This window comes from Mesitornis unicolor, unplaced genomic scaffold (assembly GCF_000695765.1).
Source record: "Mesitornis unicolor isolate BGI_N332 unplaced genomic scaffold, ASM69576v1 scaffold13647, whole genome shotgun sequence".
Taxonomy (NCBI): Eukaryota; Metazoa; Chordata; class Aves; order Mesitornithiformes; family Mesitornithidae; genus Mesitornis; species Mesitornis unicolor.
The window spans coordinates 46,587-71,706 of NW_010195926.1; the positions used below are offsets into that span (position 1 = coordinate 46,587).

Below are 25,120 nucleotides of genomic sequence, written 5' to 3' on the forward strand. Positions count from 1 at the left end.
TGAAACGTTTCTTTCCTGATGTGTTAAACTTACCTTCTTTGACTGTGTTCTCTCCATGGCTGTTCGAGTGGTCTGGCAGATCAGAAACCAGCGTGTGATGAGAGTGTGAATGCCTAGTGCTCAGGCTCTCCATCTCCGTTGCTATGTCAGAGCTTCCCCGTCTGGTGAACTTTCCTAGGGTGAAGACAAGAAGTGGACATGTAGCGTAGTCATCTGAGAGGTGCTTGGAGGCAAGGGACAGTAACTGAGGTTAGAAATTGAAGGACTAGAGTCAGCAAAAGCGACAGCCTTCCAGGACCCTGTGAGCAGAACCAAACATTACAGTGGGATATCTCGCAGGGGCTCACTGACATAAAGATCAAATGCACAAATTCTCTGCGAGGCTCTTCCCCTAACACATCCTGATTTAGCTGACACCCACATTGGCTCCCTCCAGCAGCTTCGGGAAAATAAAACTGGTCAGCACTGGAAGACTCCACCCCTTGAGACGAGTTATAGGAATTTGGTTTCTTATCTCCTTGTCCAAAAGAAACAGGTATATCAGGATGGAGAGTGCTGAAGCAAAGATTCTGTTAACCATTGGATCTGAAGTACATTATTTCACTGAGATATGAGAATGAAAGATCTGTAGGTTAAGCCAGAACAAGAATCTGGAGCTCATGAGATCAAAATTCATGAAGTTCTTGAGCTACTGAAGATATTGGAAAGAGGATTTGGATACCAAGTTTGCTATTCTGGTACAAATCTGTAGGTGTTTGTCTATTAGCTGCTGACAAAACACACGTGAATCCTTAAGAATTCTCTTTGCTAAATTCACTGTCCTGTGTCCCAAACAGGGACATGTTCACAACGGAGAGTTTACCAAATGATGCCATCTAAGCCAGTGAAAATGAGAAGGCTCTGGCATGGACTCAGGCAATCATTTTTCTGCCTACCAAGGCAGGGTGCCAGGATGAAGATCTGTGAGTAAGTTTGCAGACATTGTCCAGTGAACTTGGAAGCTTGAAGGAGCCAATATTTAGACTTAAACACTGTATCTTTGCAATATCAAGACAGTGTACGTTTAACTATCTGAGACAATAGCCTATTTATTTTGTATCCACTTGGGGAAGACTGTGACTATTTTTTGCCATTCTCCTAATGACCATATTGCTGCCTGTCCGGAGATTTCTCTTTAAAAGAAGAGGATGCAACCATTTCTCTAATCTATTTTAAGCTGCAGTTGTGTAATCCTTGCCACCGCTCAGGGAAAGCATATTGACTTGGTTGACTTCATGTTGCGACAGCAGCTCTTATTCCAGTAAAGACAGTAGTTTCCAGCAAAAAAATTGAATGGAAGTGTAAGTCATTCAAGGTCTGCTGTCAGCACAGCTGCCACTTGTACAAACAGTGGTTAATGCTGCAAACAGAGCCAAGGACATAAGGTAGCAAGAGGATAGATGACAAAATAAAGAGCCTCTGTTGTTCTCTGAATGTTCAGGACAGGAACATGGCCCAGAACCTAGGGCAGGGATAACAATATCTTACCTAATATGGTGGTTTGCCATCCTCCTCTCTCAATGCCGCGCCGATCCTCTCCGATCCCAGAGAAGCTGCCGAAGGAGAAAGTGCTGCGAGTGGGCGATACATCCAGATGATCTTCATGGAGGAGGAAGGGCACTCCCATCCTTCGTTGCCGCTTCTTCCCAGTATGGTGGAAAGGAATTGACCCTTTGCGTTCACGTTCCCTATCCTCTTTGCGGCTCTTAAACTGCAGGAGGAAGAGGAGCAAATGTAAGAGCATACAGAGGATCTGAAGCATGGCAAACTGCCATTTGAGGGAAAGCGATAGCACAGATGTATGGCCCAAGCGTAACCCTCCATTTTGAGATTTTTATCTTGGCCATTTACCTTAATAGTGACTATCTGTACTCTGGGACTATATGAGTAGTCTTGCCCACATGAGCTAGATTTGTATCTTGTATGGTTGCAAGCCGAGAGCTTCATGAGGTAAAAACATTGGGAAAACTCACTGAATTAGCTGGAACTACAGTGAGCACCACCACTTGAAAATCAGCACTGTGTGAGTACCCTCCCCTCATGTAGTTTCAGCAGAAAGATTTCAGTACTGTGTTTAGAATGTGCATGTAAAACCCTATATAATAACACACAGAATCACTTCCAATGAAGAGGGATGTCAGTCTCGCATCTGGCAAAAATACATAGTCCAAGAGATATTCAGCCGCTGCTTAACAGGCACTGAGGTGCTGAATCAGGTAAGTTAAAGTACAGTTTTCTTCCACTCACCTTTTTGAATATGTTCATCCCCAGGTCTGTGGAGAGATCTGGAACTGCTGGTCTACGTAAGTTGGTCAGTGAAACCTTGGAAAATGCCTCAGTGCTTAGTGATTTTTCCTCCTCATTACATTTCATTGTAAGATCCTGCAGTTCCCAAAAGAAGACAATAAGCACAAGGAGAAGTAGAGGACAATCGGCTTAAAAAAGGGCCCACTTCCAAGAGCTGTCATAGGAGCACTGTAGAGGAAAAGTACCTTTAATTCATTACACCAAAGACTATTTGCACATTGAAAAAAACCCAAATGAACCAACAAACAAAATTTAGAAACTCCCAGAATCCATGACCTTGTCTAGCATTTCTGTCATCACAGAAAAAAAGTACAGAACATTGTGCTGTCACTGAAAGCCTCAGGCGTGGCTGTCAGAGTGGTCTAGTGGCATGGACCTCACCTCAGAATCACAGAATATTGGGAGTTGGAAGAGACCCTGAAAGCTCATCCAGTCCAACCCCTGCCAGAGCAGGATCACCAGACCAGGTCACACAGGAACACGGCCAGGCGGGGTTTGAATGTCTGCAGAGAAGGAGACTCCACAACCTCTCTGGGCAGCCTGGGCCATGCTCTGGCCCCCTCACAGTGAAAAAGCTTTTCCTCATGTTCAGACTGAGCCTCCTATGCTCCAGATTGCTCCCATTGCCCCTTGTCCTGTCATTGGACATCACAGAGCAGAGCCTGGCTCCTTCCTCCTGACACTCGCCCTTTACAAATTTATAAACATGAATGAGGGCACCCCTCAGTCTCCTCTTCTCCAAGCTAAAGAGACCCAGCTCCCGCAGTCGCTCCTCATAAGGGAGATGTTCCACTCCCTCCATCATCTTTGTGGCTCTGCTGGACTCTTTCAAGCAGTTCCTGTCCTTCTGAGGGACCAGAACTGGACACAATATTCCAGATGTGGTCTCACCAGGGCAGAGCAGAGGGGCAGGAGAACCTCTCTGCCCTACAACCACCCCTTCTGATACACCCCAGGATGGCGTTGGCCTTCTTGGCTCAAGGGCACAGTGCTGGCTCATGGTCATCCTGCTGTCCACCAACACCCCAGGTCCCTTTCCCCTGTGCTGCTCCCCTACAGGTCAGTCCCCAACCTAGACTGGTACACGGGTTTGTTCTTTCATGTTCCCATGTTCTGTTCTATTCTGATTCTGGCCCCAGGTATGACTCTGGGTGGCTGATGTTCTTCTTGAGTCCTTGGTTTACAATTGTGAGCGATCACAATGGATAACTTTTTAAAGCAATTTTTTTAAGACCTAAGAGAACATGCCCTTAATAAAATATGCTCTTAAGCACGTATTTTGAGACTGGACTGCAATAAGCAGCACTGCCCTTTCAAGACTTGATTTGTAAAAACTCACTAAAGAAACCTAAGATTTCTATGTCAGTAAGCATCCTTCACTTGTCATAACAGTGCTCCAAGATCTGTCCACCGTAGTTCTCATTATAGTTCATACCTGTGAAAGCCCCTATAGCTATCACACAGAACGTCCCATGACAGCGAAAACCTTGAGTCTCATTTACTGACGGTTCAGTAGAGGGCACTCCACTCCCCTTCTGCACTGAGCCACACACATTACAGCAGCCTACTGTAAAGAAAGGCTTTGGTACAAAAGGTGGCGTAAGCTCAGCTCCTGGCCATCTGTTCTCATTAAAGATCCAATGCCACTTTTCATGAGATATTTGTGCAGCTGACCTGACCAAATTCCCCCAGGATAATTTTCTCCTGCCTAAATATCAGCTTGTTTCCAATGGAGATGCTCTTCATCCTCGCTTCCCCACCAGAAAGTTTGTGCTAAACAACCGGGTCATGTTAAAATACCTTTTTGCTTTCAATCCAGAGTTAACCATATGGCAACAATAGCTGAAATGACTCCTACAGCACAGAAGGCTTAGAATCTGGCTACCTGGATAGCCTGTTGTAAAACTAGTGAGCTCTGCAATACTCAGGTACGCACTTTTATGCATATGAAGATCCAGCAGAAGCCAGTGACAGTCTTTGCAGCTGAAGGCTTAAGCACCAGGCACCATGTTTGCTGTACTGGGCTACTGGGGACCACACATTCTTCAGACTTTTCAGACTAATTAAAGACTACCCTTGAATCCTTCCTATTAATTTTATCAACACAAGAACGAAGGAGACACACGACAGAAAGATTCCTCTTCACAGTTGTTTTCAGTTACATTCAGTCAAGGTATGCTTTTAAACCAGTTTTCATATATGACTAAAGATTCAGGGGAGGAGTCATAAATAACACCCAATGGACGGCAAATTCAACCCTAGGTGCTCCCAACACAAAGCCAGTGAGTATTTCATGTGGCTTGGTTCTCAGATTTTACATCTCTCTGGCCACTTCTGGCTGGCAAACATCAGACAAATTTATTTCAGAAAGACACAATCCCAGTTCTGAAATCCACTTAGGGTAGGTATCAAGCAAAGAACACCAGAAAACCAAATTACAGAATCACCTTAAACATACAGTGTGGTATATGATGAATTTTAATGAATCAAGCTGGGATTCCCGTTGAAGACTGACTAAAACTGTGGCTATTTTGTGCAGTAGGCTATGTGGCAATTATGATATGTACGAGATGGATAACAAAGCAAAATGGTTTGGGGGTTGCTACTCTAGATTTTGTAGTTTTTGTTTTCTGTTGCCTTCCTCCTGCATGACTGTAAGGCTACCAGCTCATTAGTACCTCTCTCAACCCTCAAGATATTACACTTGAGATTCTTGGCTTTGTATTAGCATTGCAAGGAGCACTACATCTGCATTAGTCTTACGCTTAATTGAAGCTTTGGCTCTTTGCCCCTGCAATGCTAATGCAAGACTGCAAAGGTCTGTGGGCCTCTCAAGGGTTCATTTCCTAGACCTGTCCTTGCACTGAACTCACTGCATACAGGTGCAATGCAGGTCTCCTTCATCACACGTTGCCAGGTCTGAAATACGTTTAGACTAAAGTCACTTCCTAGAGGAAGCCAGAATCCGTTTTATTCACACTCCACGCAGTGCCCCTTTTCCTATGCCACAAGGAGTGCTGGCATGCCACACTCATTCTTCTTCTGCTTTGCTGTTCAGTTTACCAGGCAATACATGGAGAATGTTTTTCATTTCTCTTGATGCCAACTCCTTTAGCTCAAAGCTTATATTTGAAATGTCATTTCAAGCACATAAAACCAACAAGAAGCGTGACAGTTTTGCTAAGGATTAGGGAGATGCAGGAAGTTACCCTGATAAACTGCAGAACAGTAGAAAGAATGTAGATTTGCCAGAAAAATCTACTGGTCCCTGATGTGACTTGCATGCAGCTGTTTCTGTCTTTAATCAGTTTCTGCCTTTTAAGTCTACCTCATTGAAACACAAAATGCCAATATTTCTTATTGATCAACCTGTGAGCAGAAATTATGACATTACATTAGGGACTGAAGATCTAGACCAAAAAAGGAGGCTTTGAGCACATCCCTGTGTCCAATGAGCTGGTGAAGCCTTAGCTTACAGCCCCTTGTGTTGATAGAAAGAAACGACAAATCTTAGCCCTCTGGAGGTGGCAGCCTCTCCTCTGACAAGCAGAAAGCCTTGAGCAATGAGACTCTGAATTTAAGAACAGCAGTTAAGTCCCTACAGTCGGCTGGCATGAAGCAGAGCCTAGGTGTCTCTGTGCATTGCATAGATTTCAGTCCTCCAAGTTGTAAAGAAGGGGGGCATGAGCTGAAACTTTTGCTGCATGCAAGACCATTTCACCTCCTCCATCACAGCTGTTCTGCCTGACAAATTGGAAACCTTTTAAACAGGATTCCAATTTGATGAAGTACAGTAAAAATACACAGGACTGACACAGAGGTTACCAAAAGCAATCAAACCTAGCCCTGGAGGGAAGAATGCCCTGGACAGAGTCCTCAGATTAACAGTTAGAAAGTACCCAGTGGAATTGCCAAATGGATTTAGCAGAAAAACGTTAGTGAACGGCAACGGAGCAAAGTAATCTGCAAGAGAAACAGTCTGGAAAAGCAAGAAGTAGCCAAGTGTGTGAAAGGAGAGAAGGGTTTCACCGTATAGAGAAGAACCAGCACAATACTAGTGTGAACAGGGCCTATGAGGGACAACCCCGTTGATGCTGCCACTGTACTGCTAATCACTGCCTGCACTCCCTGGTGCACTAGTCAATAACCTCGTTAATGTGCAAAATAACCGAGCAAAGGCAAAGAGACAACATACGCATGGACACAGTGAACCACCTCAAAAGCAATATCTTCCAGTTCTCCCTTCATGAGGATATCGAGGAGGATTTTCTGTACGTGCACAGCAATCCTATAAAATCCCCAACCAAAGGCAGACTAAGACTGAACAGTAATTCATATCACCTGGCCTTTATGGAGATACGTGAAGCTTTTACAGGGGTGAAACAGGCAACATTTTATAGAAATGACACTAAAGTATAATACAATGTAAGCACTCCTGCTGCCGCTGAGCCCTTAAAACAAGTAACCATGAGCCCTCATAAAAACCACAAGAATGGCTCTAAAATCCTGAGCTTTAAAAATAACAGTACTAATACTAACGTTGTTTATGCTTGTCTCCTGGCCTATGGGTATCTGAGGTGTACAGGAGAAAAGATATTTCACTCTTCTCCCTTATAAAATGATAGGTCAAGAACTGCCAGAGCTCTACAACACTGAAAACAAAGATTTTAAGAAAAACCACCAAAATTCTGAGAGTTCTGACTCAAAAAAGACACTTGACAGCAACATTAACAGAAGACAGAGCCTTTTATTTGAGGTGTGTCATCAAATCAGATTGCAAAAATAGAATATGTATTACATTTTGTTAAGCGGTTCCATCAACTCAGTAAATCAGAATTTGCTGTTAAACGCCCACGTGACAGGACAAGAGTGCACTATCTAAAAGTAGCACAAAACAACAATGAGATTAACTGGAACTGCAGCAGCATCTCCCTTTTTATCCCTGAACAACAGCGAGCTACCCAAAAGCAAAAACATTTAAGCTCTAGCACAAAGATCTTTACTGCACCAGGGCCAGGAGACTAGGTTCCTTTGCCAGCAAAACAGGGAGCAAGACCTGACATTAGGGCTGTTTGCCTACTGCTGTTTTGCTGGCAAATATAAAGGTAAAAATTACACAACAGCAGGAGAAGAGGTAACGTGGAGGGCCTTTGCTCACTGCCACTGTTTGCAAAGTCTACTCCAATATTTTAACCCAAGTGTTCGCCTGGAGTGTGCAGTGCTGGGCCATGTGCAATTCCTTTTCCCTCATTTGAGGGGTTGCATCAAAGAAGCTCAGTGAGTGCTGAGCATTACACCACAAGGCAAAGGCAGTCTGATTTCTTCTGACAACTACATTAGTATATTTTCACGTTAAAAAATAATGTTATCACAGATCATCCTAGATTACTTATTCCAACTCAACATAAGTTTTCAGCAGTCACCAGCTCTGACTCTTGCATCAGATTCTGCCTCCAAAACCCTCATCATTCTCAGGGTCTCCTTCTGAATTGATGCACATATCTGGCCTCCGGGCGGTTTAACCCACACCAAAGCTGTGCTTTTCACTAGTTGTACAGCCATCACTTCGCAGCATCACCACAACAGTTGCTATTTCCTTACTGCTAGCAACTGCTTACCTGAGTTTTGTGGGTATTCACCAGAGAGGGTGCAGCAGCCACCATGGAGGTGCTGCGAGGTCTCGGTAAAGGAGTGATCTCTGGCTCAGGTGGCTTCTCCGGCTTTTCCTGTAGCATATGCCTCAGCCTCTGCAAGTAGTACATTAGTGACCACTGCGTGCCCTCCTCGGACCAATGCGGCTGCAGCAGGCAACGCAGCACTGCCACATCAAAGTACGTGGCATAGCGAGACTTCTGGCATGGTGGGATCACCAAGGACACCCTGTTCCAAAAAGCAGGAGTGGAAATGTTAATCATCAGGCTTCTTAGATGCTCAGCACTGTGAATAAAGAGCCACTCAATGATCTGTCAAGCTGGCATATTCAACTGTTTCTAAGAGATCACTTCTGATACCGCAAAGTTTTCTTTGATAGCTGGAAACCAGTTCTGTCTAAGCATGCATGCTAGTCCACCCCAAAAGACCCAAGTGCTCTACTAAGAGGCCTAAAATTCAGCCACCCATCAAGAGCTGTAAGCCATTCTTATTCTCCTGCCCTCTGCAGAAATCACCAGGAAGTGCACACAGCTGTGCCTGCCTGAGCTTGCAGGGACATTTGACACTGAACCTTTGGGACTAAGGGCCTGGCTGAGGAAAGCATTATTGAAAACACAGAAGTGGATATTTAGCTTTCAACTCGCTAGAGGACTCAAGGACATGCTTTGTTAAGTGTTTTCTTGGATAGGGTTGCTTTCTTAAACCGTGGTTTGAAGATAGGCCTGTAATCTGTTCAGCTGGAAACAGACAACCCCTGAGCATCAGCTGTTCACATACTAGTAATACATATTTAGGGATAGTTTACATTTGTACACATCAGGCCTTACTTAAGAAGGAGCAGGCAGGGCAAGCTAAGTCAGTTAACCCTTTAAGGCAATTAAATTGATTCTTATACAAGCAAAAGTGTCATGAACACTCTTTTCCAAGATGTGGTAGTCAAAAGGACCATTTTTAGCCTTCACTATGATTTTCCTGCTTTTCCAGTGGTGTCATTTCCTGATGGGTTTTAGTATGGAATTTCCTACGTATTGTAGAACTTGGCATGCACAAAGGCAAGATGTCTGTAGCAATCCTCAGAAATGAGACTCCAGAGATTTCAGATTTCAAGAGCATCGTATCTGGTTTCAGAGCCGATCTTACTGCAATAAAATGTCCAAACTTTTTTATTAGTTGAGTTTTTTACACCACTTGTCTCCCAGCAGAGTACAACTGGCATGATCTACCTTCTGTGCAGTTGCTAGCTGCTAGGAGACAATCTGTCAGAAAAGCAGCAGTGAAAGGGAGTTGGAGGAATGAGAATCACATGGCAAAAGAAGATGTGAAATGCAGGGGGTGCAGGGACAGAAACTCTCAAGATCTTTTTTTTTTGGCCTGTGGAAGAGCACAGTTTGAATGTTTCCACTCAGTGTCTTTGAATGGAGTACTGCGATTTTTGGATTTCATAAAAATCAAGAAGCACTTCCATGAATTTTATCCTCTGGCATTTGGAAATCATCACAAGAACTTTTTTTTTTAATAAATAAATAAATAAATTTTCTCAATTCTGCTAAACAACATGCAAACAGCATTGGCAAGACACCCCCATCTCCAGCTAGGTACCACCTCATTCTGAATGGAGGTGTCCAAGGCCACAGTCAAGCAAAGTAGAGCACAAGTGGCAACACTGCCCAGTGGAATCTCCAAGAGCTTGAAGTGAAATGCATGCTTAAAGTGCTTTGCTGGATCATTGCCCAGCGCCACAAAGCTGCCCTGTGCATCCAAGGCAGACATAAGACTGGCAAAGGATAAAGAAGAATGCAGTGAACTCTGACACCACTTGGAATCACGTGAACCCTGCTCCGTATTACACGCCTGGGCAGGCAGTAAGGCTGGGCTGGGAACAACGCGCGCATCTAGACCTCAAACCTGCAGTAGCTGGTTTGCTGTCAGCCACACAGGCCAATGTCGAAGGCACTTTGTGACTGCAGACCAGCCTGTCTGTGTCACCATATGTCACTACATGCAATCTAAAGACTCAAAGCTTCTCCCCTAGTGCTGTATTCAAGGTAAAAATGGTACGAGTTTGATGACTTTAAAATGAGCTGTTAGAAAAACCTGAAAAACTGAATCAGGAAGGAGAAAATAATGATAATTAGAAAGATGCTATAAAATTTTCCCCATAAACCTGATGTGAAGGTTTCTTTTGTCACAGTCAAGATTATGTCACATAGATGCAACCTGTAAAAGAACGGAAGGGTGGCTTGGCTACTCAAAGCATCCGAGCAAAGGAAATAAAGCCCATCACCCCAGTAGCAGCTCTAAAGGATGATGCTTTGCTCCCTGGGCACTTTGCAGGACCAAGATCAGTGTCTAAGTCCAGTCTTTCATGCTCCCCCACGTGGCAACCCAAGGCAAACCCAAGGCACAACACAGCTTGGAGCAAGACATGTTCTCCTTATGAAATATTTGTCACTGAATTCCTTCCTGCAAAGTCAACTTCCCAAGCAGTGTGTTCAAGACAGAAGCTGGACAAAGGGCTGTGGCTTTTTTTGCTTCAGTGTTCAGTGTTCAGTGTTCAGTGTTCAGTGCTTAGTGAAGAATTTCACTAAGTGGACCAGGGATAATTAGACAGGATCAGAAGAACAAACCATTTGCTAAAGAAGTGCCCGAGGAAACAGAAATTAAACTCTGTGCTTCCTTTAGAAGGAAACCGAGTGTTCATGCAATCGGCTTTCGGTTGCTTGTGATTGCAGGGAGAGTGGAAAGGCAGCCTTCCTTCAACCCCGGCCCAAGGACAAAGGAATACTGCGGCTGTTGGTAAGTAGAGTAAACAACATTTGTTCCCCAGTTGTCTGTTGCTTGGCAACCAAAGCTCGCTGTACAGTTTTAACTGATCAATGAGTCCTCAAATGAGGAGACATAATGATGCTCTCTTCAAAGCCTGTCTGAAGCTTCATCCCCATAGCAACTACCAGACCCAGCTTGACAAATTGATCACCTGATGCTGTCTTCTTAAAAGGCTGCTTATTTTTTTATAGCTGTGCAGTCTCTGAGCAGCAGTGTTCACACACAGAAAGGCAGTTCTGTTCCCAACTTCAGTTTTACTGGCTCAAATTAATACAAATTAAACAAAGACCCAGAACTGACAGCAGGCTTGATACAAAATCCCAAGGGAAGCCTCCTGATGGGATCAGAACAGCTGTGCCCTTTCCACCAGTGAAAAGGTACATCAAACCCCTTTCTGAGAAATCAGAGCCCTTCCTAGACTATATGCAGAAACCCACTCCATCCACATTTTTTTCTGTCTCTGCAATGAAGCAATTTCTTAAAACACTGCAGTGCTTTGGATATGACATTTCCCAAAAACAATAAGCAACAGGACCAAAATCATCAGGAGGAGTTTAAGTGACACTCCTAAATCCATAGATATCTAAAAATATATGTAGGCTGCCCTCCTTCTCCACCCCCTTAAAACACTCATCAGCTTCACTGACTTCATGGTACTACCAAGCGTTCATTACTACTGAAAATCTGGTTCTATCTTCACCTGCCCAAATCTAGATTAAAAGAAGTTGATTTATCAGTGCCATACTGGAAAACCGTGGCCTGAGCCTTGCAGGGCAAGCTGGGAGGAAGTTTGCATGGCTGCACTTTGTTGTTAGCCTGTTCCTTTGGGCCAGCAGTCTAAAGCAAGCTAAGCAGCAGGATGCAGAGAAGACACAATGAAGGCAATGGAGAGGCTTGCAAAATTCCTTTGCTAAAGGCAAAGAAAATGTGATTAGAAGGAAGCCAGAGAAGATATCAACTGCCTGAGGCTGAATCTGGCTAAGGAGGGTTAAACCTGCAGGTTATTTGTTAGTGTCTTTAATTACAAGAAACCAACAATTAGAAAAGACCAAAGAAACTGTCCCAACAGGCCAGTTAGAGATTTCTCCAATGAAAGCAGCACTGAATATCAAGTAGCACCACCTTGTTCATCACCTAGAACTGAGATATGTTGAATTAAGAGCTTGGGATAAGCATTCAGCACCCTTGGAGTGTAAGGACAACAGCAGGTTCAAGATAAAGGACTTCTCTGACCTCCACCATTCAGTCACACCAGTGCAACTTTCTCTGAAGAGGTTTGTACCTGGGATGTGCGGTACCTCTCTCCTGAGAGGTTTGGGACGATACGCTTCCATCCAAGGAATTTCCACGATGACATGCTGAAACAGTAGCCTTTGGAGGTACAGAATCTGGCTGAGTTGTCTCACAGACCACCTGCAGTCCCTTTGGACAGTTTTGATAAAAGACAAGAGGTACGTAAACATATTCATCACTCCCATATTAGTCTTCTTGTTGCAATTTGTGCTCAGACATACCTATTACTTACACCATAATACCATGGTAATACTGTGCAGAAACTGATCAAGCCTGGAGCTTCTCTACTTGGCGTTGTACAGGCAAACGGTAAGACAGGGCTCTTGCCCAGGAAAATACATGAGATCAGACTTCCACCCTCTAAGACAGGATAAGGCCAAGGAGATCCTGAAAACTACTTAATACCCTTTGATTCCACGGCAGACAAATTTGGGAGCCTTCAGAAGAATGATAAAAACCCATAATTTCTGGAGATGAAATACTTTGGTGTAACTGCAAGTGCTGTTTCAATATTAATTTCCTCCCTCCCTCAGCTCCTTACTCAAGCTTGTCTGGCCTTAGCATAGAACTTACCTCAGTACGTCCACTGTCCAGATTAGGGGATTCACAAGTCACGTTCTGATTATTGGTGGGAGAACTTCTCTTAGCTGAGAAAAGAAGCCAAAGGAGGAAATTTCAGGAATCGCCTCTAACATTAAAACGTACCACTGAAAGGATAAACCAGAAAAGAAAAACAAACCCAGCACCTCTCTGCTGCAGGCTTCCTAGGCATTAGTCACAACCATAAGAAGGAAAAAAAGATTAATTCTTGCACAATTCTTGCAATGTATTATCAACAATATTGTCTACTGAAAATCTCTACTTCTTTAAAATTAAATTTGAATATAAAATTTATCCTAAATCCAATTGCTATCAAGTTATGTTTTCCTGTGCATATTAGTGCCTTTTATTTTGGAGCTCTTCCTCCTTCTATTTTCACATATATTCAGCTCCTTTTCTAGGTTACATCTCTCAGAACGTATTGTGATTTGCAATTTGACAAGTGCCTTAATCCCAGGAAACACACGAATGTCATAAGGAAAGTTTGATCAGAGATACCATGGAAGAAAAAGCACACCACAAAGACTAGGATGACAATTCCTGAAATCCCGTCACATTGCAAGATATTCAGACTGACTCCAAACACAGCATTGCAAAGCTTCTTCAGTAGATTTTTTTAGAAATTTGTTGTTTGAAGGAAAATTTAAGTAAATTTAACTTCCTTGTCTCAATTTGAGACAACAACGCCAAACAGAATCTTCCTTGATATAAAGAACCTCACTCCAAATTTCTATTTAAGTTCTGCTGAAAACGTTTTCAAACCATAACAGAGTATTTTTATTTCAGCCTTTACTCCTGAAGTTATTCCTCTGACCACACTCCAGACCTATGGAGAAAAATCCAATAGTCAAAGAAAACTTAGGCCTAATTCCTTTTGTTAGTTCCAGGGCTGAAATCCCACTTTCTAATTCCAGGAGCTGAAGCAGAGGGAGGAAGAGCTGCATGTCAAAGATGGTTTAAAAGATGGTTTTCAATTCTGGACTGTCCTAGAGGCTTACAAAGCCTTCAGAATACAATAAGATATTAAAGATGGCTTAAAACCAGGAAAAGCTGATTTAGCGAACTACACTTCCACTACTATGAACATTACTGTTCCGTACTTCTGAGAATGAGCAGGCAATGCTACAGTGATATACCCAGCACACTTTCAATTCACTACTGTGTGGGAGTTATGGAAAAGTATTGTTTAAAAACATAAAAGTAAAACAGGTTTTTTAGAACTAGGTCAGACACAAAGGCTAAGTACCCAACTCCAGTCTTGTTATGGTTGAAGTGCAAAGGAGGAATAACCCCTTCCAGGATGCGAAAGTAAATTCACAACATAAGCCTTCTTTGGAGCCTCTTTAAACTACTTTTTTAATTTCATGATATGGTGAAATTAAAATTTTACACAGGAGAAGAATCTGCAGTGCCAACCCTGTGCTCTTCACTATTGATTTTTGACCAGTACCAGTCTGGGAAAGCCTTCCCCACCTATGTCAGTCTGCTGCTAGATACTGCCACTGCCCTTCTTAGCAGCTAAGGAAGATATGTTGAAGTAGAGATACGAGGCTGACAGGAAATGATTACTCGACTGAAGAGTTTCTCACTTCCTATTTGTGATTTCTCTTTCATCTCCTGTGTAATTATTATGCAAAAGTTGGTTGACTGAGAGAAAACAACGTTAAATACTTTCAAAAGTCTGACTAGTTTCTGCAGAATTAACATATTCCTTCAAATGTGATGGCTCCAGAACATCAGGCAGCATCAGGCAAACAAAGGGAAGGTTTCCCAGCCCTCAGGAGCTACATTACCACCGCAAAGTCACAGACCTGTAACGATGTTCCTGATCGGTTTTACAAGGGCGTTGAAGGCAGAAACTTCAGGCTGCCTGTGTTCCCACATGGGCTGCCAAATAACAAGGCCACTAGCCAACCGAAATGTCAGGTCAGACTCCTAGAAAGATAAAGAGAGGTTGCATCGCACAAGCACACACAAAAGATTGTTGTGTCCAGTCTAAAAGAACTGCCATTTCTCCGAAGTACAGAGCTTACGAAAAATGAGTGATGCCACATGCAGTTCTGTGGTCAGTATAGGCTAACTCAAGGGCCACCGACTTTAAATGTATTAATGTTTGCTGAGTAAAGTACAGCTATTTAAAAATAATAGGGAAATCTCAATGTAAAAATATACAAGATGTTACTTCCAAATTAAATTTCTACACTAGTTATTGACCCCTCCTTTTTTTCTACGACATTAAGCCATAAAAGGACACTCCTGTGTCAGAAAGCAACCACAGTTGTTAAGTCACAGGATTACATGCATCCCCCTACCACCCAGAAGCTTCATTTAAAAACACATTGCTAAATGCACAAAACCTCCCAGAAGTTTGGAATTCCATCATTTAAGTCTGCCTGTGTGAACATGCTTAAACTTCCTTGAACACACGGACTACTTTGGTTACCTGCTCAGATAGAATTCTTCCCCTGAGACCGCTCTGTGAAACACAGAGGGGACAGTGCTGACCTAGTGAGGCAGCTACATGCCTCATTTACCTCACCTTTTTTGAGCTTTGCTTTGATGACAGAAACACACACGTTTTCATGGCCTTTACAATGTTCATCACTAGATTATCAGAGATTTTCAAGGTAAACCTGAGATACTGTTATTAACCCTGCCGTGTAAATGGGAAACTATATCCCAGAAAGATTAATATATTAAAAAAAAAAGGTAACTTAATCTCCAATAGCTGGTCTACCTCCAGTTACTTTTCATTTATTCAAAGGGCAGCCCACATATGCATGTGTAGCACTGGGAAGAACTCAGCATTTCTTCCTGTCGTGTCCCAGTAGCTTACAGAGAAAATGGGGAACTAGTAAACAAGCATGAAAATTCTAGCTGAGATACTGTTATTAACCCCGCCGTGTAAATGGGAAACTGTATCCCAGAAAGACTAATATACTAAAAAAAAAGGTAACTTAACTTCCAATAGCTGGTCTACCTCCAGTTTCTTTTCATTTATTCAAAGGGCAGCCCACATATGCATGTGTAGCACTGGGAAGAACTCAGCATTTCTTCCTGTCGTGTCCCAGTAGCTTACAGAGAAAATGGGGAACTAGTAAACAAGCATGAAAATTCTAGAATATACAGGAACTCAGTAGCAGAAGTAGGAAAAGAATCTAGCTCTCCAGACCTACTTTCACCTGCCTTAATCAAAAGATTTTCCTCTATCTCCCGTACTTTCGTATCTCCTCCAACTGTTGCAGCATACAAGGCTGATAACAAGAGCAGGTAGCAGCCTCCATCACTTCACAACTTCACAGACTTTTTCCAAGCATCTGCTCTCCAGAGCCAGATTCCCTTCCAAAGCCTAGCTAGAAACATAAAGGCTAAATGGCAGCCCTCCAGAGAGACTAAGACAGGAGGCAGGAGTCAGAGCATGCAGAAAACGTCTCCTCATCACACCGCTCTGCAAGGCTGATGCACTCAGCATAAAACCAACAGAGGGACTATGGCAGACAGGAAATCTGCAGCCTGCTTTCAACTTCAGAACAAAGGAATGCTCAGCCACCTTTGCCGCTGACATGCTTATACCACTGTCACACATTCCTGGCAATTAGCATCAAGATGATTAGTAATGATAACAACAAATCCCAGTGGCAGCCCCACAGTGAAATCCCTGAAAATCTAGCAAGACCCTTACGAGAAATGGTTGAGAATTAGAGCAAGCTAGAGCTCACAGTCCTTTCTGCAGGTTCCAGGGTCCCAAAGACCTCACAAGGGCCACAGATCTTTGACATTCTTGAGGGCTAAAAATGGCTCACTTCAGATTAATTTCCCTTTGTGTCTGCCTGACGCTGCAGCTTGTTAAAACATTTCCAGTGCACCCAGGGTGTGCTGCAGGCTGAATTAACTAACAGTCACAAAGGCAGAATCATTCTTCTCCTGCTCAGGGGTGTCTCCACTCAAGTATTCCCACCAGCGTTCCACTTACTTTAATCCTGTGGACAAGGGGAGCAAAAAGGAACACAAAGAGCTCCACTGTGGCCATGGAGTTCTGGAAGAACTTCCTTCTGTTATTCTCCTCCTCGTCGTTCGTGACACTGGGCCAGGGATGTCCGGGTGATCCCTGGTTTTCAGCCTGGTGGATGAAGGCGCTACTGCTCCCTCCCCAGCTAGAACCTCTGTCTCCTCCAAATCGGTCATTGTTGCAGTCCTGAGGTGCTTCCAGTAGCATCCAATGAAGAGTGTGAAGAAGCTTTGTTTCAGCTACTCCAAGCTTATCCTGATGTCCTGGATGGGAAAATGCAGCACAGTATGTCACAGGATTTCCATTAATGGTACTGTTGAGACTTTCAGAGCTGCACAGGACACTGGGCATACAATGTCCCGAAAAGCATTTAAAACTTACAATTCTACCATTACAGCTATCAGCATTCATTATGTTTGAAATATCCTAATTCATAAGTCCCCATTTGCTTCACAGCATTTGCAGTTCAGTCCCTCAAATGTCTTGCAGGGCAACTGAATGCACGGACTTAGAGTGCTCCTAAAAGATGTCAGCTTGACAGTCTTGTTTGTCTGTCTCTATTGAATGGCATGTCTCATGAAGAAAATGCCTGCTGAAATCACCACTGAAATCAGTAAGAGCCTAGTTAAATAAGTGAGATCTGGACCTGGTCCTATCATTATTTGATTGACTTATCTGTCTTGATTCAAGCTCATTAGTCTAAATTAAAAAAAGAAGGGGGAAAAAACAAAAACAAAACAACTGAAGGTAGCATAAGTACCTGCTGCAACTCATGCCTTGAAAGAAATATGTATTCCTTCCAATGCCTGCTGGGTGGTAAGGCTTTTGCTTAGTTCTATTATCTCTGGAAAATAACTAGCAAAATATTATGGAACTACGTTGACTCTCCAGCTCATCAGACCATTAGCTTCAGTGGAGAAGCTCTCACAGGCTACCCTGCTAGAAACTAGAACAGACCAAGAAAGACAATCTACAGAACGAACTAACTGGGGTTCTAGGGTTTAGAATACGTTGGCACCCTGAGCTTCAATCTGTCATATTTCGATTGATAACTTCAGTAATGGGAAAAAAACCTCACATGAGCACTAACCTAGCTTGTTTCGGTTTGAGAGCAACGTTGCGGTGCAGTGCAGCACATGTGGGAGCGCAGCTTGGACAAGTTCCCAGCGAGAAATGCTCTGGATTGCTTCCGAGAGAGCAGGAGAAAGGCCATGCAGCTTGTTCTCTACTAAAACTCTTTCAAAGGACTAAAAGTAAGAACAAAGAAGACAAGACACTGGATATCTATTTCTGCACATACCTTCTAGTACATACAACATGCTCTTTTAAAAACACGTAATCTGTAAGGTTTCATTAGATAACTGAAGCATACTTTAGAATATTTTTCCTGAAAGACACAGACCGTAGCTAAATCGTACCAGGCATATGAACACACTTGGCTAAGAAATGATTAGGCCACTCAATATATGTTCTGTAATAAAAAACAATCAAAGCAAATATCATTTGTATCTTAGTAAGCGCCAGCATCAAGCCAGACTCACAGTTGTGCCGAGTATTAATCTGGCATGGCAGTAATCTTGTTGGAAGTCACAGGAGCTAATGAAGCCTGTATTTGTAGAGCTGAGACCTGGATATTTTCTCACATACACAAGTTCTTTCAGTTTAGTGTAACATAAAGGGCAACCCATTAAAGGTATACGGGCCTTAGGAAATGTTTTCACACCCTGCCACAAAAAATAATCTGTGTACAAAATTTTTTGTCAAGTAGTGATGTAATGGTTTTGTGAACACTTAAAAGAGCTGATGGCAGCTGCAAGTTCATTATTTCCACTTCAAGTAACACAAAATAAGACTGTCTGCCTTTGAAATCCCTAAGGAAGTTCCTTATTGCTAGTTGCTCTGACCATTTCAGTAAGTTCTTCCTCTGACCAGATAAAAAGGTCTCATCACAGGTCACAAACCCAGCTATATTCCTTCACTTAACATCCTAAAGTGAAGAAATACATTACTGCTAATGCCTGTCCTTGCTATATACCAGTTTATCCTCCTGGCTACCTATTTGTTCACAAGCTGTTTCACCAGTTTTATCAGGCTCCGGGCAAATGGTAACTGCTGGCGTTCATGACCTAACGGATGCTTCAAATGCTCTCACTCCAGATTCATAAAGTTTCTCCTTCAACACTAGTCATACCGATTTTTCCAGTGAAATTGGAGAAGTAATAAGAATAGACTTAATTTCAAAGAAGAAAAGCAAAAAGGGCAGCAGTCATAACCTAGCTCTCCTAAATTACCCCAGGCATGGCACGCTAACCAGCCGTAATGTGCACGCTTCTGCATACCCCAGCAGCTGTGCACATTTGTCCTCTCAGGCTGTGGCCACATCCACCGGTGTGGGCAGACACGAGCTCCTCCACTGCGAGGTGAGATGCGCTCACGGAAACATAGTGCCACACCATCACGGATTTTACAGCATCCCCACAACAGCTTCGCTCTGACCAGCACGAAGGTTGAGAAACACGCACCTATCTGTACTTGCAGCCTCAGACAGAAACTTCCCAATGGCACCAGGCATAGGCAAAGGGAAGGAAAGATGGCCTGTATGATTTACACAGATGTATTTGGGGGGTATTCAGAACTAAGTTTGCTTATACAAGACTATGCCTGTAGCAACACAAATTGAACTTGAGGAAATACTGACAATAAACATCAGAGCTGCCAACAGACGTAAGTGTGCAGAAAGTCACACTGCCCACCTACTACAAACCCCAGGTTCTAGACAGAAAAATCAACAGACTTTCTTTACGGAACAATGGCTGAAATTGGACAGCATTAGTTGTAACATGGGGACAAAACTGCTAGCTTCCTGAGGATTAGTCAAAACCAATGTGTCATGGCTATCAGGAATGGGGGACAACATGTCTACCAGGGAATGGATGCCTCAACCCGCTCTTGCAGTGATCTGCTGGGGGCCACATTGTCTACGAAGGGAAACGGTCTCCTGCCATTCATTCCTCTCAGTTCTGTTCTATCAGAACCAAAGCGGCTGTCAAATACCTTTTGACCAGGGTCAGACTGTGTGCTACGTTGCTGCTGGAACGGCAACAGGTAGCTGCCTGAGGATGCCTACACAAGCAGGACAGAGCAGAGCAGATTCTGCTATGGTCTCCTATACAGCTTTGTTGGAGTCACATGAACTTCCTGCTCTAAGCCAACAGGAGCTGTACACAGAGTGAACTGCATAAGGCAGCAGGGGCTCAGCCAGGCCCCTAGCCCCCATCAAACAGCCAGGACCTTGGGAAACTCAACACCCCCCTGTTCCATCCTCTCAGGAGTACCAGATGAGTTGCAGGAATCCCCCAGGGAAGGAGGCCTAGAGGATCTCACTTGAAAAGAAGAAAAGAACCCAGTAAGGGTTCCCAGTCCTTAGCCTAGTGTATGTACAGAAGGACCCTGGCAGAGATAGAGAAAAACTATGTATGCTTCCTGAACCAGACTTCTGTCCTTGGAAGAAACCTTACTGCCCTTTTCTTTCAAAGCTGCACCATTGTGGAAAGCAGAGACCATTGCTAAAGTCACTTCAGACTGACTGGAAAGAACTCCAAATGCAGGCAGACAGTATTGCCAGTCTGGGGAAGGTCCTCTTAGTAGGAAAGAGTTCCTGGGAAGATCTAAAACATTAATCTAGGAGCTCATAGCACAACGGATGGTAAGACTCCACTGTTTACTAAATATAGTACTAGTACAAACATAGCAAGCAACGAAACACAGATGCCAAGCACTCTATCTACAGAAAATTCCTGTGTTCAGAAACTCAGTTTTCTGCAACTGTGTCCATAGGCTAGATAAAATAAAGGTGACCTCTTTTTAAACTTTGCTCTATATCTATCCTTTAATCTTCCATAACAACAAAATAAATTACTATACCTGCAAAAACAAATTTAAAAAAAAAATAAAGGCAGAAAAGATATAAACTTTGGATTTGCAGGATCATCCAGAAAACATTTGAGTTCACCCATGCCCAGTGCAATCCAGGGTAAAAGAATTTAAAACATATCTTTGAGGCCCTTACCCTCACCCAAAAAAATGCATTAGCTTTGTACAGCAGTTACACACGTTCCTATGGGGTCATTTACAGCTTTGACTCATGCACATCAGGAATGACATTGTCTCAGGGTGAAGAACTTCAGAATGGGGAGAAGGAAAAACATTAAATCCATAGTGAGGCACAAGAACATTTAAACAGCGTAAGGCAATGCAGGGAGTGGGTATTTATCTTCAGATTAAAGGCCATTATTCATAGACCAGTTAAAGTCAGTGTGATTGTTCAGGTAAGGAAAAACAAGGCTACACAGGGCTAGGTTTCTCCTCAAGTATTACACGATAAGGCGAAGCTCAAAGAAGCAATGCAATCTGCTCCTGCAGAGCAGATGCTGCACTCGCTGAATCTAGGCCTCCAGCATCTGCTTCCTCAATGCACAACATGCAGCAAATTCTACTGCAGCAAGTTCAGAGCTAAGAATAATAATAGAATACTGCACAACGTTGTGTCATATGCATTGCCAGATAGTTAACAGCCGATAGGCACGCCTAGAACAGTTGTGGCTAAAGAATATTAAAAGGACAGATCATATAACAGATGCCCAGTATTTTTGAGCACGCTAGTCAATACAGCGGTATTAGATAATGAGCTTGATGTTTCAGAAGACAAGCCAAACTACCTGTCAGGTTCCAGAAACCCTGTCTCGCCCACGCACGCAGCCCCCTGCTACCCTACGGGATAACACGGAGGATGTTCACGTGGGCAGATGTTTCTGTGCATTAGCAGGGATAGGAAACTGATAAGCAAAAGAAGGTGGCAGATGCAACAGCTCAGGCTGTTTCCCATCAGTTGCACAAAACTAAGACCCATTTTTGAAAGTGTTATACCATAATTTAATTATTATGTTAAGAATTGGAGAAGAATCAATTTCTCCTTCATCCAAGGGGTGGAAATGGACTGGAGCTGCCCAGAGAGGTTGTGGAGTCTCCTTCTCTGCAGACATTCAAAACCCGCCTGGACGCCTTCCTGTGTAACCTCATCTGGGTGTTCCTGCTCCGGCAGGGGGATTGGACTGGATGAGCTTTGGAGGTCCCTTCCAATCCCTAACGGTCTGGGATTCTGTGATTCTGTGAAATTCATTTTTCCAGAGCAACCTTTCCCCTGGCTGAAGCGTGTGATTTATGCTGTCTTGAAGTTGGCTTTTTGTGTTGTAGGGTTTGTTTTTTGGTTTTGTGGGGTTTTTTTTGTTTGGTTGGTTTTGGTTTTTGGGTTTTTTTTGTTTGGTTGGATTTTTTTTATACTTAGTAAATTCTGGTATATGCCCATAGAAGGAAGGTGCTTTAGAATCAGCCCTGGGGACACAGATGAAGACCTGATGCCAAAGGCACAGAATGAATCACAAGGAAGTCACAGCTAGGTACACATCATGGAGAACACCCCAAGAAGGAAGCTCTGTTCCTCTACCCAACAGTAACAGACATTATTAGCTCACAGTTGGGATCTCAGCCTCAGATTACAGGCACTGCAAGGCATCTTGCACACTGCTGAGACTCCTGGAAAGGACATAAGGCAACAAGCTCCATTTTCTAGCCTCTGAAGAACCAAGAACTGTCAATGGTATAGACCAGTGATGATGCTTTTTGCTACACATTTTACTCCACAACATACTGAGCCAGCAGTTCTCTAGCAGTATTATCTAGCAATAACTATGAAAAATTTATGAATTTCTTAGAAGAAAATTAGTCAGCAGTAGCTTCAGCTTCTTCAGCTTAATGTCTTGTGAGAAGGAAGTCAGAAAATTGCTGCAGAGTGACCTAAGTACTTTAAACTATGAAGATACGTGTCCAGACCAAGTTTTTCCAGGCTGTCAAGTTTTGCTGCAAGTGCTGAATGTACTTTAAGTCATCCAAAGCTCAGAAAAAGTTCAAGGAATTCTGAAACTCTCTAGATACCCAGCTCATTGAACTTGCTGCATGTCTTCTCTTTCTCCTCCCTTTAGACAGTAAATCAAGGTTTCATTCAAAATACAATTAGAAATAAGTTATTAGTATCTGCATAATAAACTCTCTTTAATTTTGCTGCTAAGACACGCTGCTTCTATTTTCCAGCAGAGGAGGTATTTTTATGTTGTACAGTGGTAAAAGTCTTGTTTAAAGCCTGTTAGTAATGTTTAGATTTCCAGTATTTTAAGTCTGAAACAACTGCAGTAATTGCAAACTGAAATTACATCAATCTCATCTGAAAGCACGTACACACATGATGAACTGCAGGTTTAGACCAGACTGTCATAGCTCAGTCTGTCCATACCATTAGTTACTCTATTTCATCATTAATTAGTTCAGTTACTAATATCCAAATCAATATACTTTGTTGCATTTAGAGATGCACATAATATCCAAATTCCCTGGACAGGAAAAGGTTTCAAATCCTTCATGTGATAAAAGTACAAAATTAAATCCACTTCAGGTGTAAGCTGAGAAGCTTGCTGATCAGTCACCACGGTCAGATCAAGCTGCATGAAAAGTTAGTTACTAGTAAGAGTTGAAAAAGAGAAACATGTACATACCACACAGGACGCTTCATACTGTTTCCCCAGTTTAGGTCTCAAAAACGCACTGAAGGAAGGGAAAAAAAGCATTATGGATCCAGTACTTCAAGCGTGGATTTTGCTTAGCTATTTTTAGTATTTTTCTCATGTCAAAGGGTTGGCAAAAGGCTGAGCAACTTGATGTAAAGGAAGACATAAGGCCAAAGCTATGTTCAGTTGCCTGTTGATGACATCTGACAAAATGCTGTTACCTTTTCAAGAAGACAAGAGTACCCACACTGATATGCCAAGAGGTAGCTAATCCACCCTCAAGAAAAGTCCTGTTCACCATGAATAAAATTTTCTGCCAGACAGCTTTCAGCCATTTTACCTCAGTAAAAGATTTTCAATATATTCTGTTTAAAATGTCTTAAATATTACTGAACTTTGCCTTGCCCCTATTTTAAGCCAGAGATTCATTTGCCAGTTTTGTATACAGAGTTATTTTGTATTATTGCTATTTCAGGACATGGTTTAGCAGGTCTAGCGGTGTTGGGTTGATGGTTGGACTCAATGATCTTAGAGGTCCTTTCCAACTTTAATGATTCTATGATTAAGTATTTTCCTCCATAACTGCTGATGTGCAAGGCTTATGATGAAATCCAGGCCTGTACCTTGTAGGTAGAGAACACCCACCCTGTACTGTCATTCCCCTCCAGAATGGGATCAGAGTTAAATATTAAAAAATATAAACACCTTATTACAGATTTATTTTTTTAAGACACTGAAACTTGAATAAAGACATTTTGTGACTGAGGCCTTAAAGTAGAGCCACAACCTTCAAACCTCCCAGTCTCCCCCCACAGCCCCTGCAACATTGTCAGTTTAGAATTCTGTTATGACAGGATTCACACAGATCATAAAGCCCCAGCCATATACTCAGCCTGCCCCTCACACATCATTACTCTCCAATCCAATGAAATAAGGTGAGACTTTGACGTATCCATTTCCATGCTGACCTCTCAAAGCATAGATTACACTTCCAGAATGGCTGCAAAAACAGATACAAGCAAAGCTGCAAGTCTAATGCAGCACTGAGGGATGCTGCTTCTGGTATCAGAGCTCCAGGAGTCATCTTAAAAGTGTGGGTGGAAGTGGAGGTGAAGGGGACAGACGACAAGGAGAAGGGGAGAGGTGTACAGGGATATACATACACAGGGATGTTTTAAAGTCAAATCAAGAAGCTGTCTGGGACTGCCACTAGGTTAAGCTGCCTCCAGTCCTCCCCCCGTCTCCAATACACACAGATTGCTCTATATTGAAAGCAAAGAGAGTAGCTTGTCTCACGCCTTCATGTTGCAGCTGCAGTAACCGCTTCCTCCCCGTCACTGGACAGCAAATGGCCTGCCCCCCTCCCCCCCCACTTCCACTGCCCTGTTGCAGCTGTATCCCAAGCACCCAGGGCTTGCTGCTCTCACCTGGTTTGCCTCCATAGGAAGGTCTGGATGGGCAGAGGGATGCCACGGCCGCTCTCCTGCTCCTGGCCCTCTGAGCTTTTCCTTTTCACCATATGGCTGATGACAGCTGCCGCTGTGAGCCAGTCTTAGCAGACATACCAGCCGGGATCTCCCATGGCTGCCTCTTTGCTCTCCGCAACTCTTTACCCTCTTCCCTTCATCCTCTACAGCCCACCCCCTCCCTCCCCTCGGCTTTGCTGGTGCAAAATGGCTGCAGAAGGCAGGGAGGAAATTAGGGGAGCGAAGATGTCCGCGTCCCTCTGCTTCCTCCCTGCCTTCAGCACCTCCCTCTGTGGACAGCTCCCAGCACC

General features: G+C 43.3%; 1 protein-coding gene across 1 annotated transcript in view; it reads right to left on the reverse strand.

Annotated features, from left to right (window-relative positions):
- UNC80 (unc-80 homolog (C. elegans)) overlaps nucleotides 1–24,862 on the reverse strand; it is a gene marked incomplete at its 3' end in the record, with an annotated part of 70,047 nt that extends 45,185 nt beyond the window's left edge. The window contains exons 1-11 of the mRNA XM_010188289.1: nucleotides 24,771–24,862; nucleotides 23,332–23,380; nucleotides 17,817–17,973; nucleotides 16,691–16,989; nucleotides 14,529–14,652; nucleotides 12,691–12,764; nucleotides 12,107–12,246; nucleotides 7,965–8,226; nucleotides 2,287–2,421; nucleotides 1,528–1,750; nucleotides 34–174 (exon numbers count right to left, since the gene is read on the reverse strand). Of these exons, the coding sequence (XP_010186591.1) occupies nucleotides 34–174; nucleotides 1,528–1,750; nucleotides 2,287–2,421; nucleotides 7,965–8,226; nucleotides 12,107–12,246; nucleotides 12,691–12,764; nucleotides 14,529–14,652; nucleotides 16,691–16,989; nucleotides 17,817–17,973; nucleotides 23,332–23,380; nucleotides 24,771–24,862 (1,696 nt within the window). The remainder of the gene's footprint in view (nucleotides 1–33; nucleotides 175–1,527; nucleotides 1,751–2,286; nucleotides 2,422–7,964; nucleotides 8,227–12,106; nucleotides 12,247–12,690; nucleotides 12,765–14,528; nucleotides 14,653–16,690; nucleotides 16,990–17,816; nucleotides 17,974–23,331; nucleotides 23,381–24,770) is intronic.
- Between the last annotated feature and the right edge of the window lie 258 nt (nucleotides 24,863–25,120).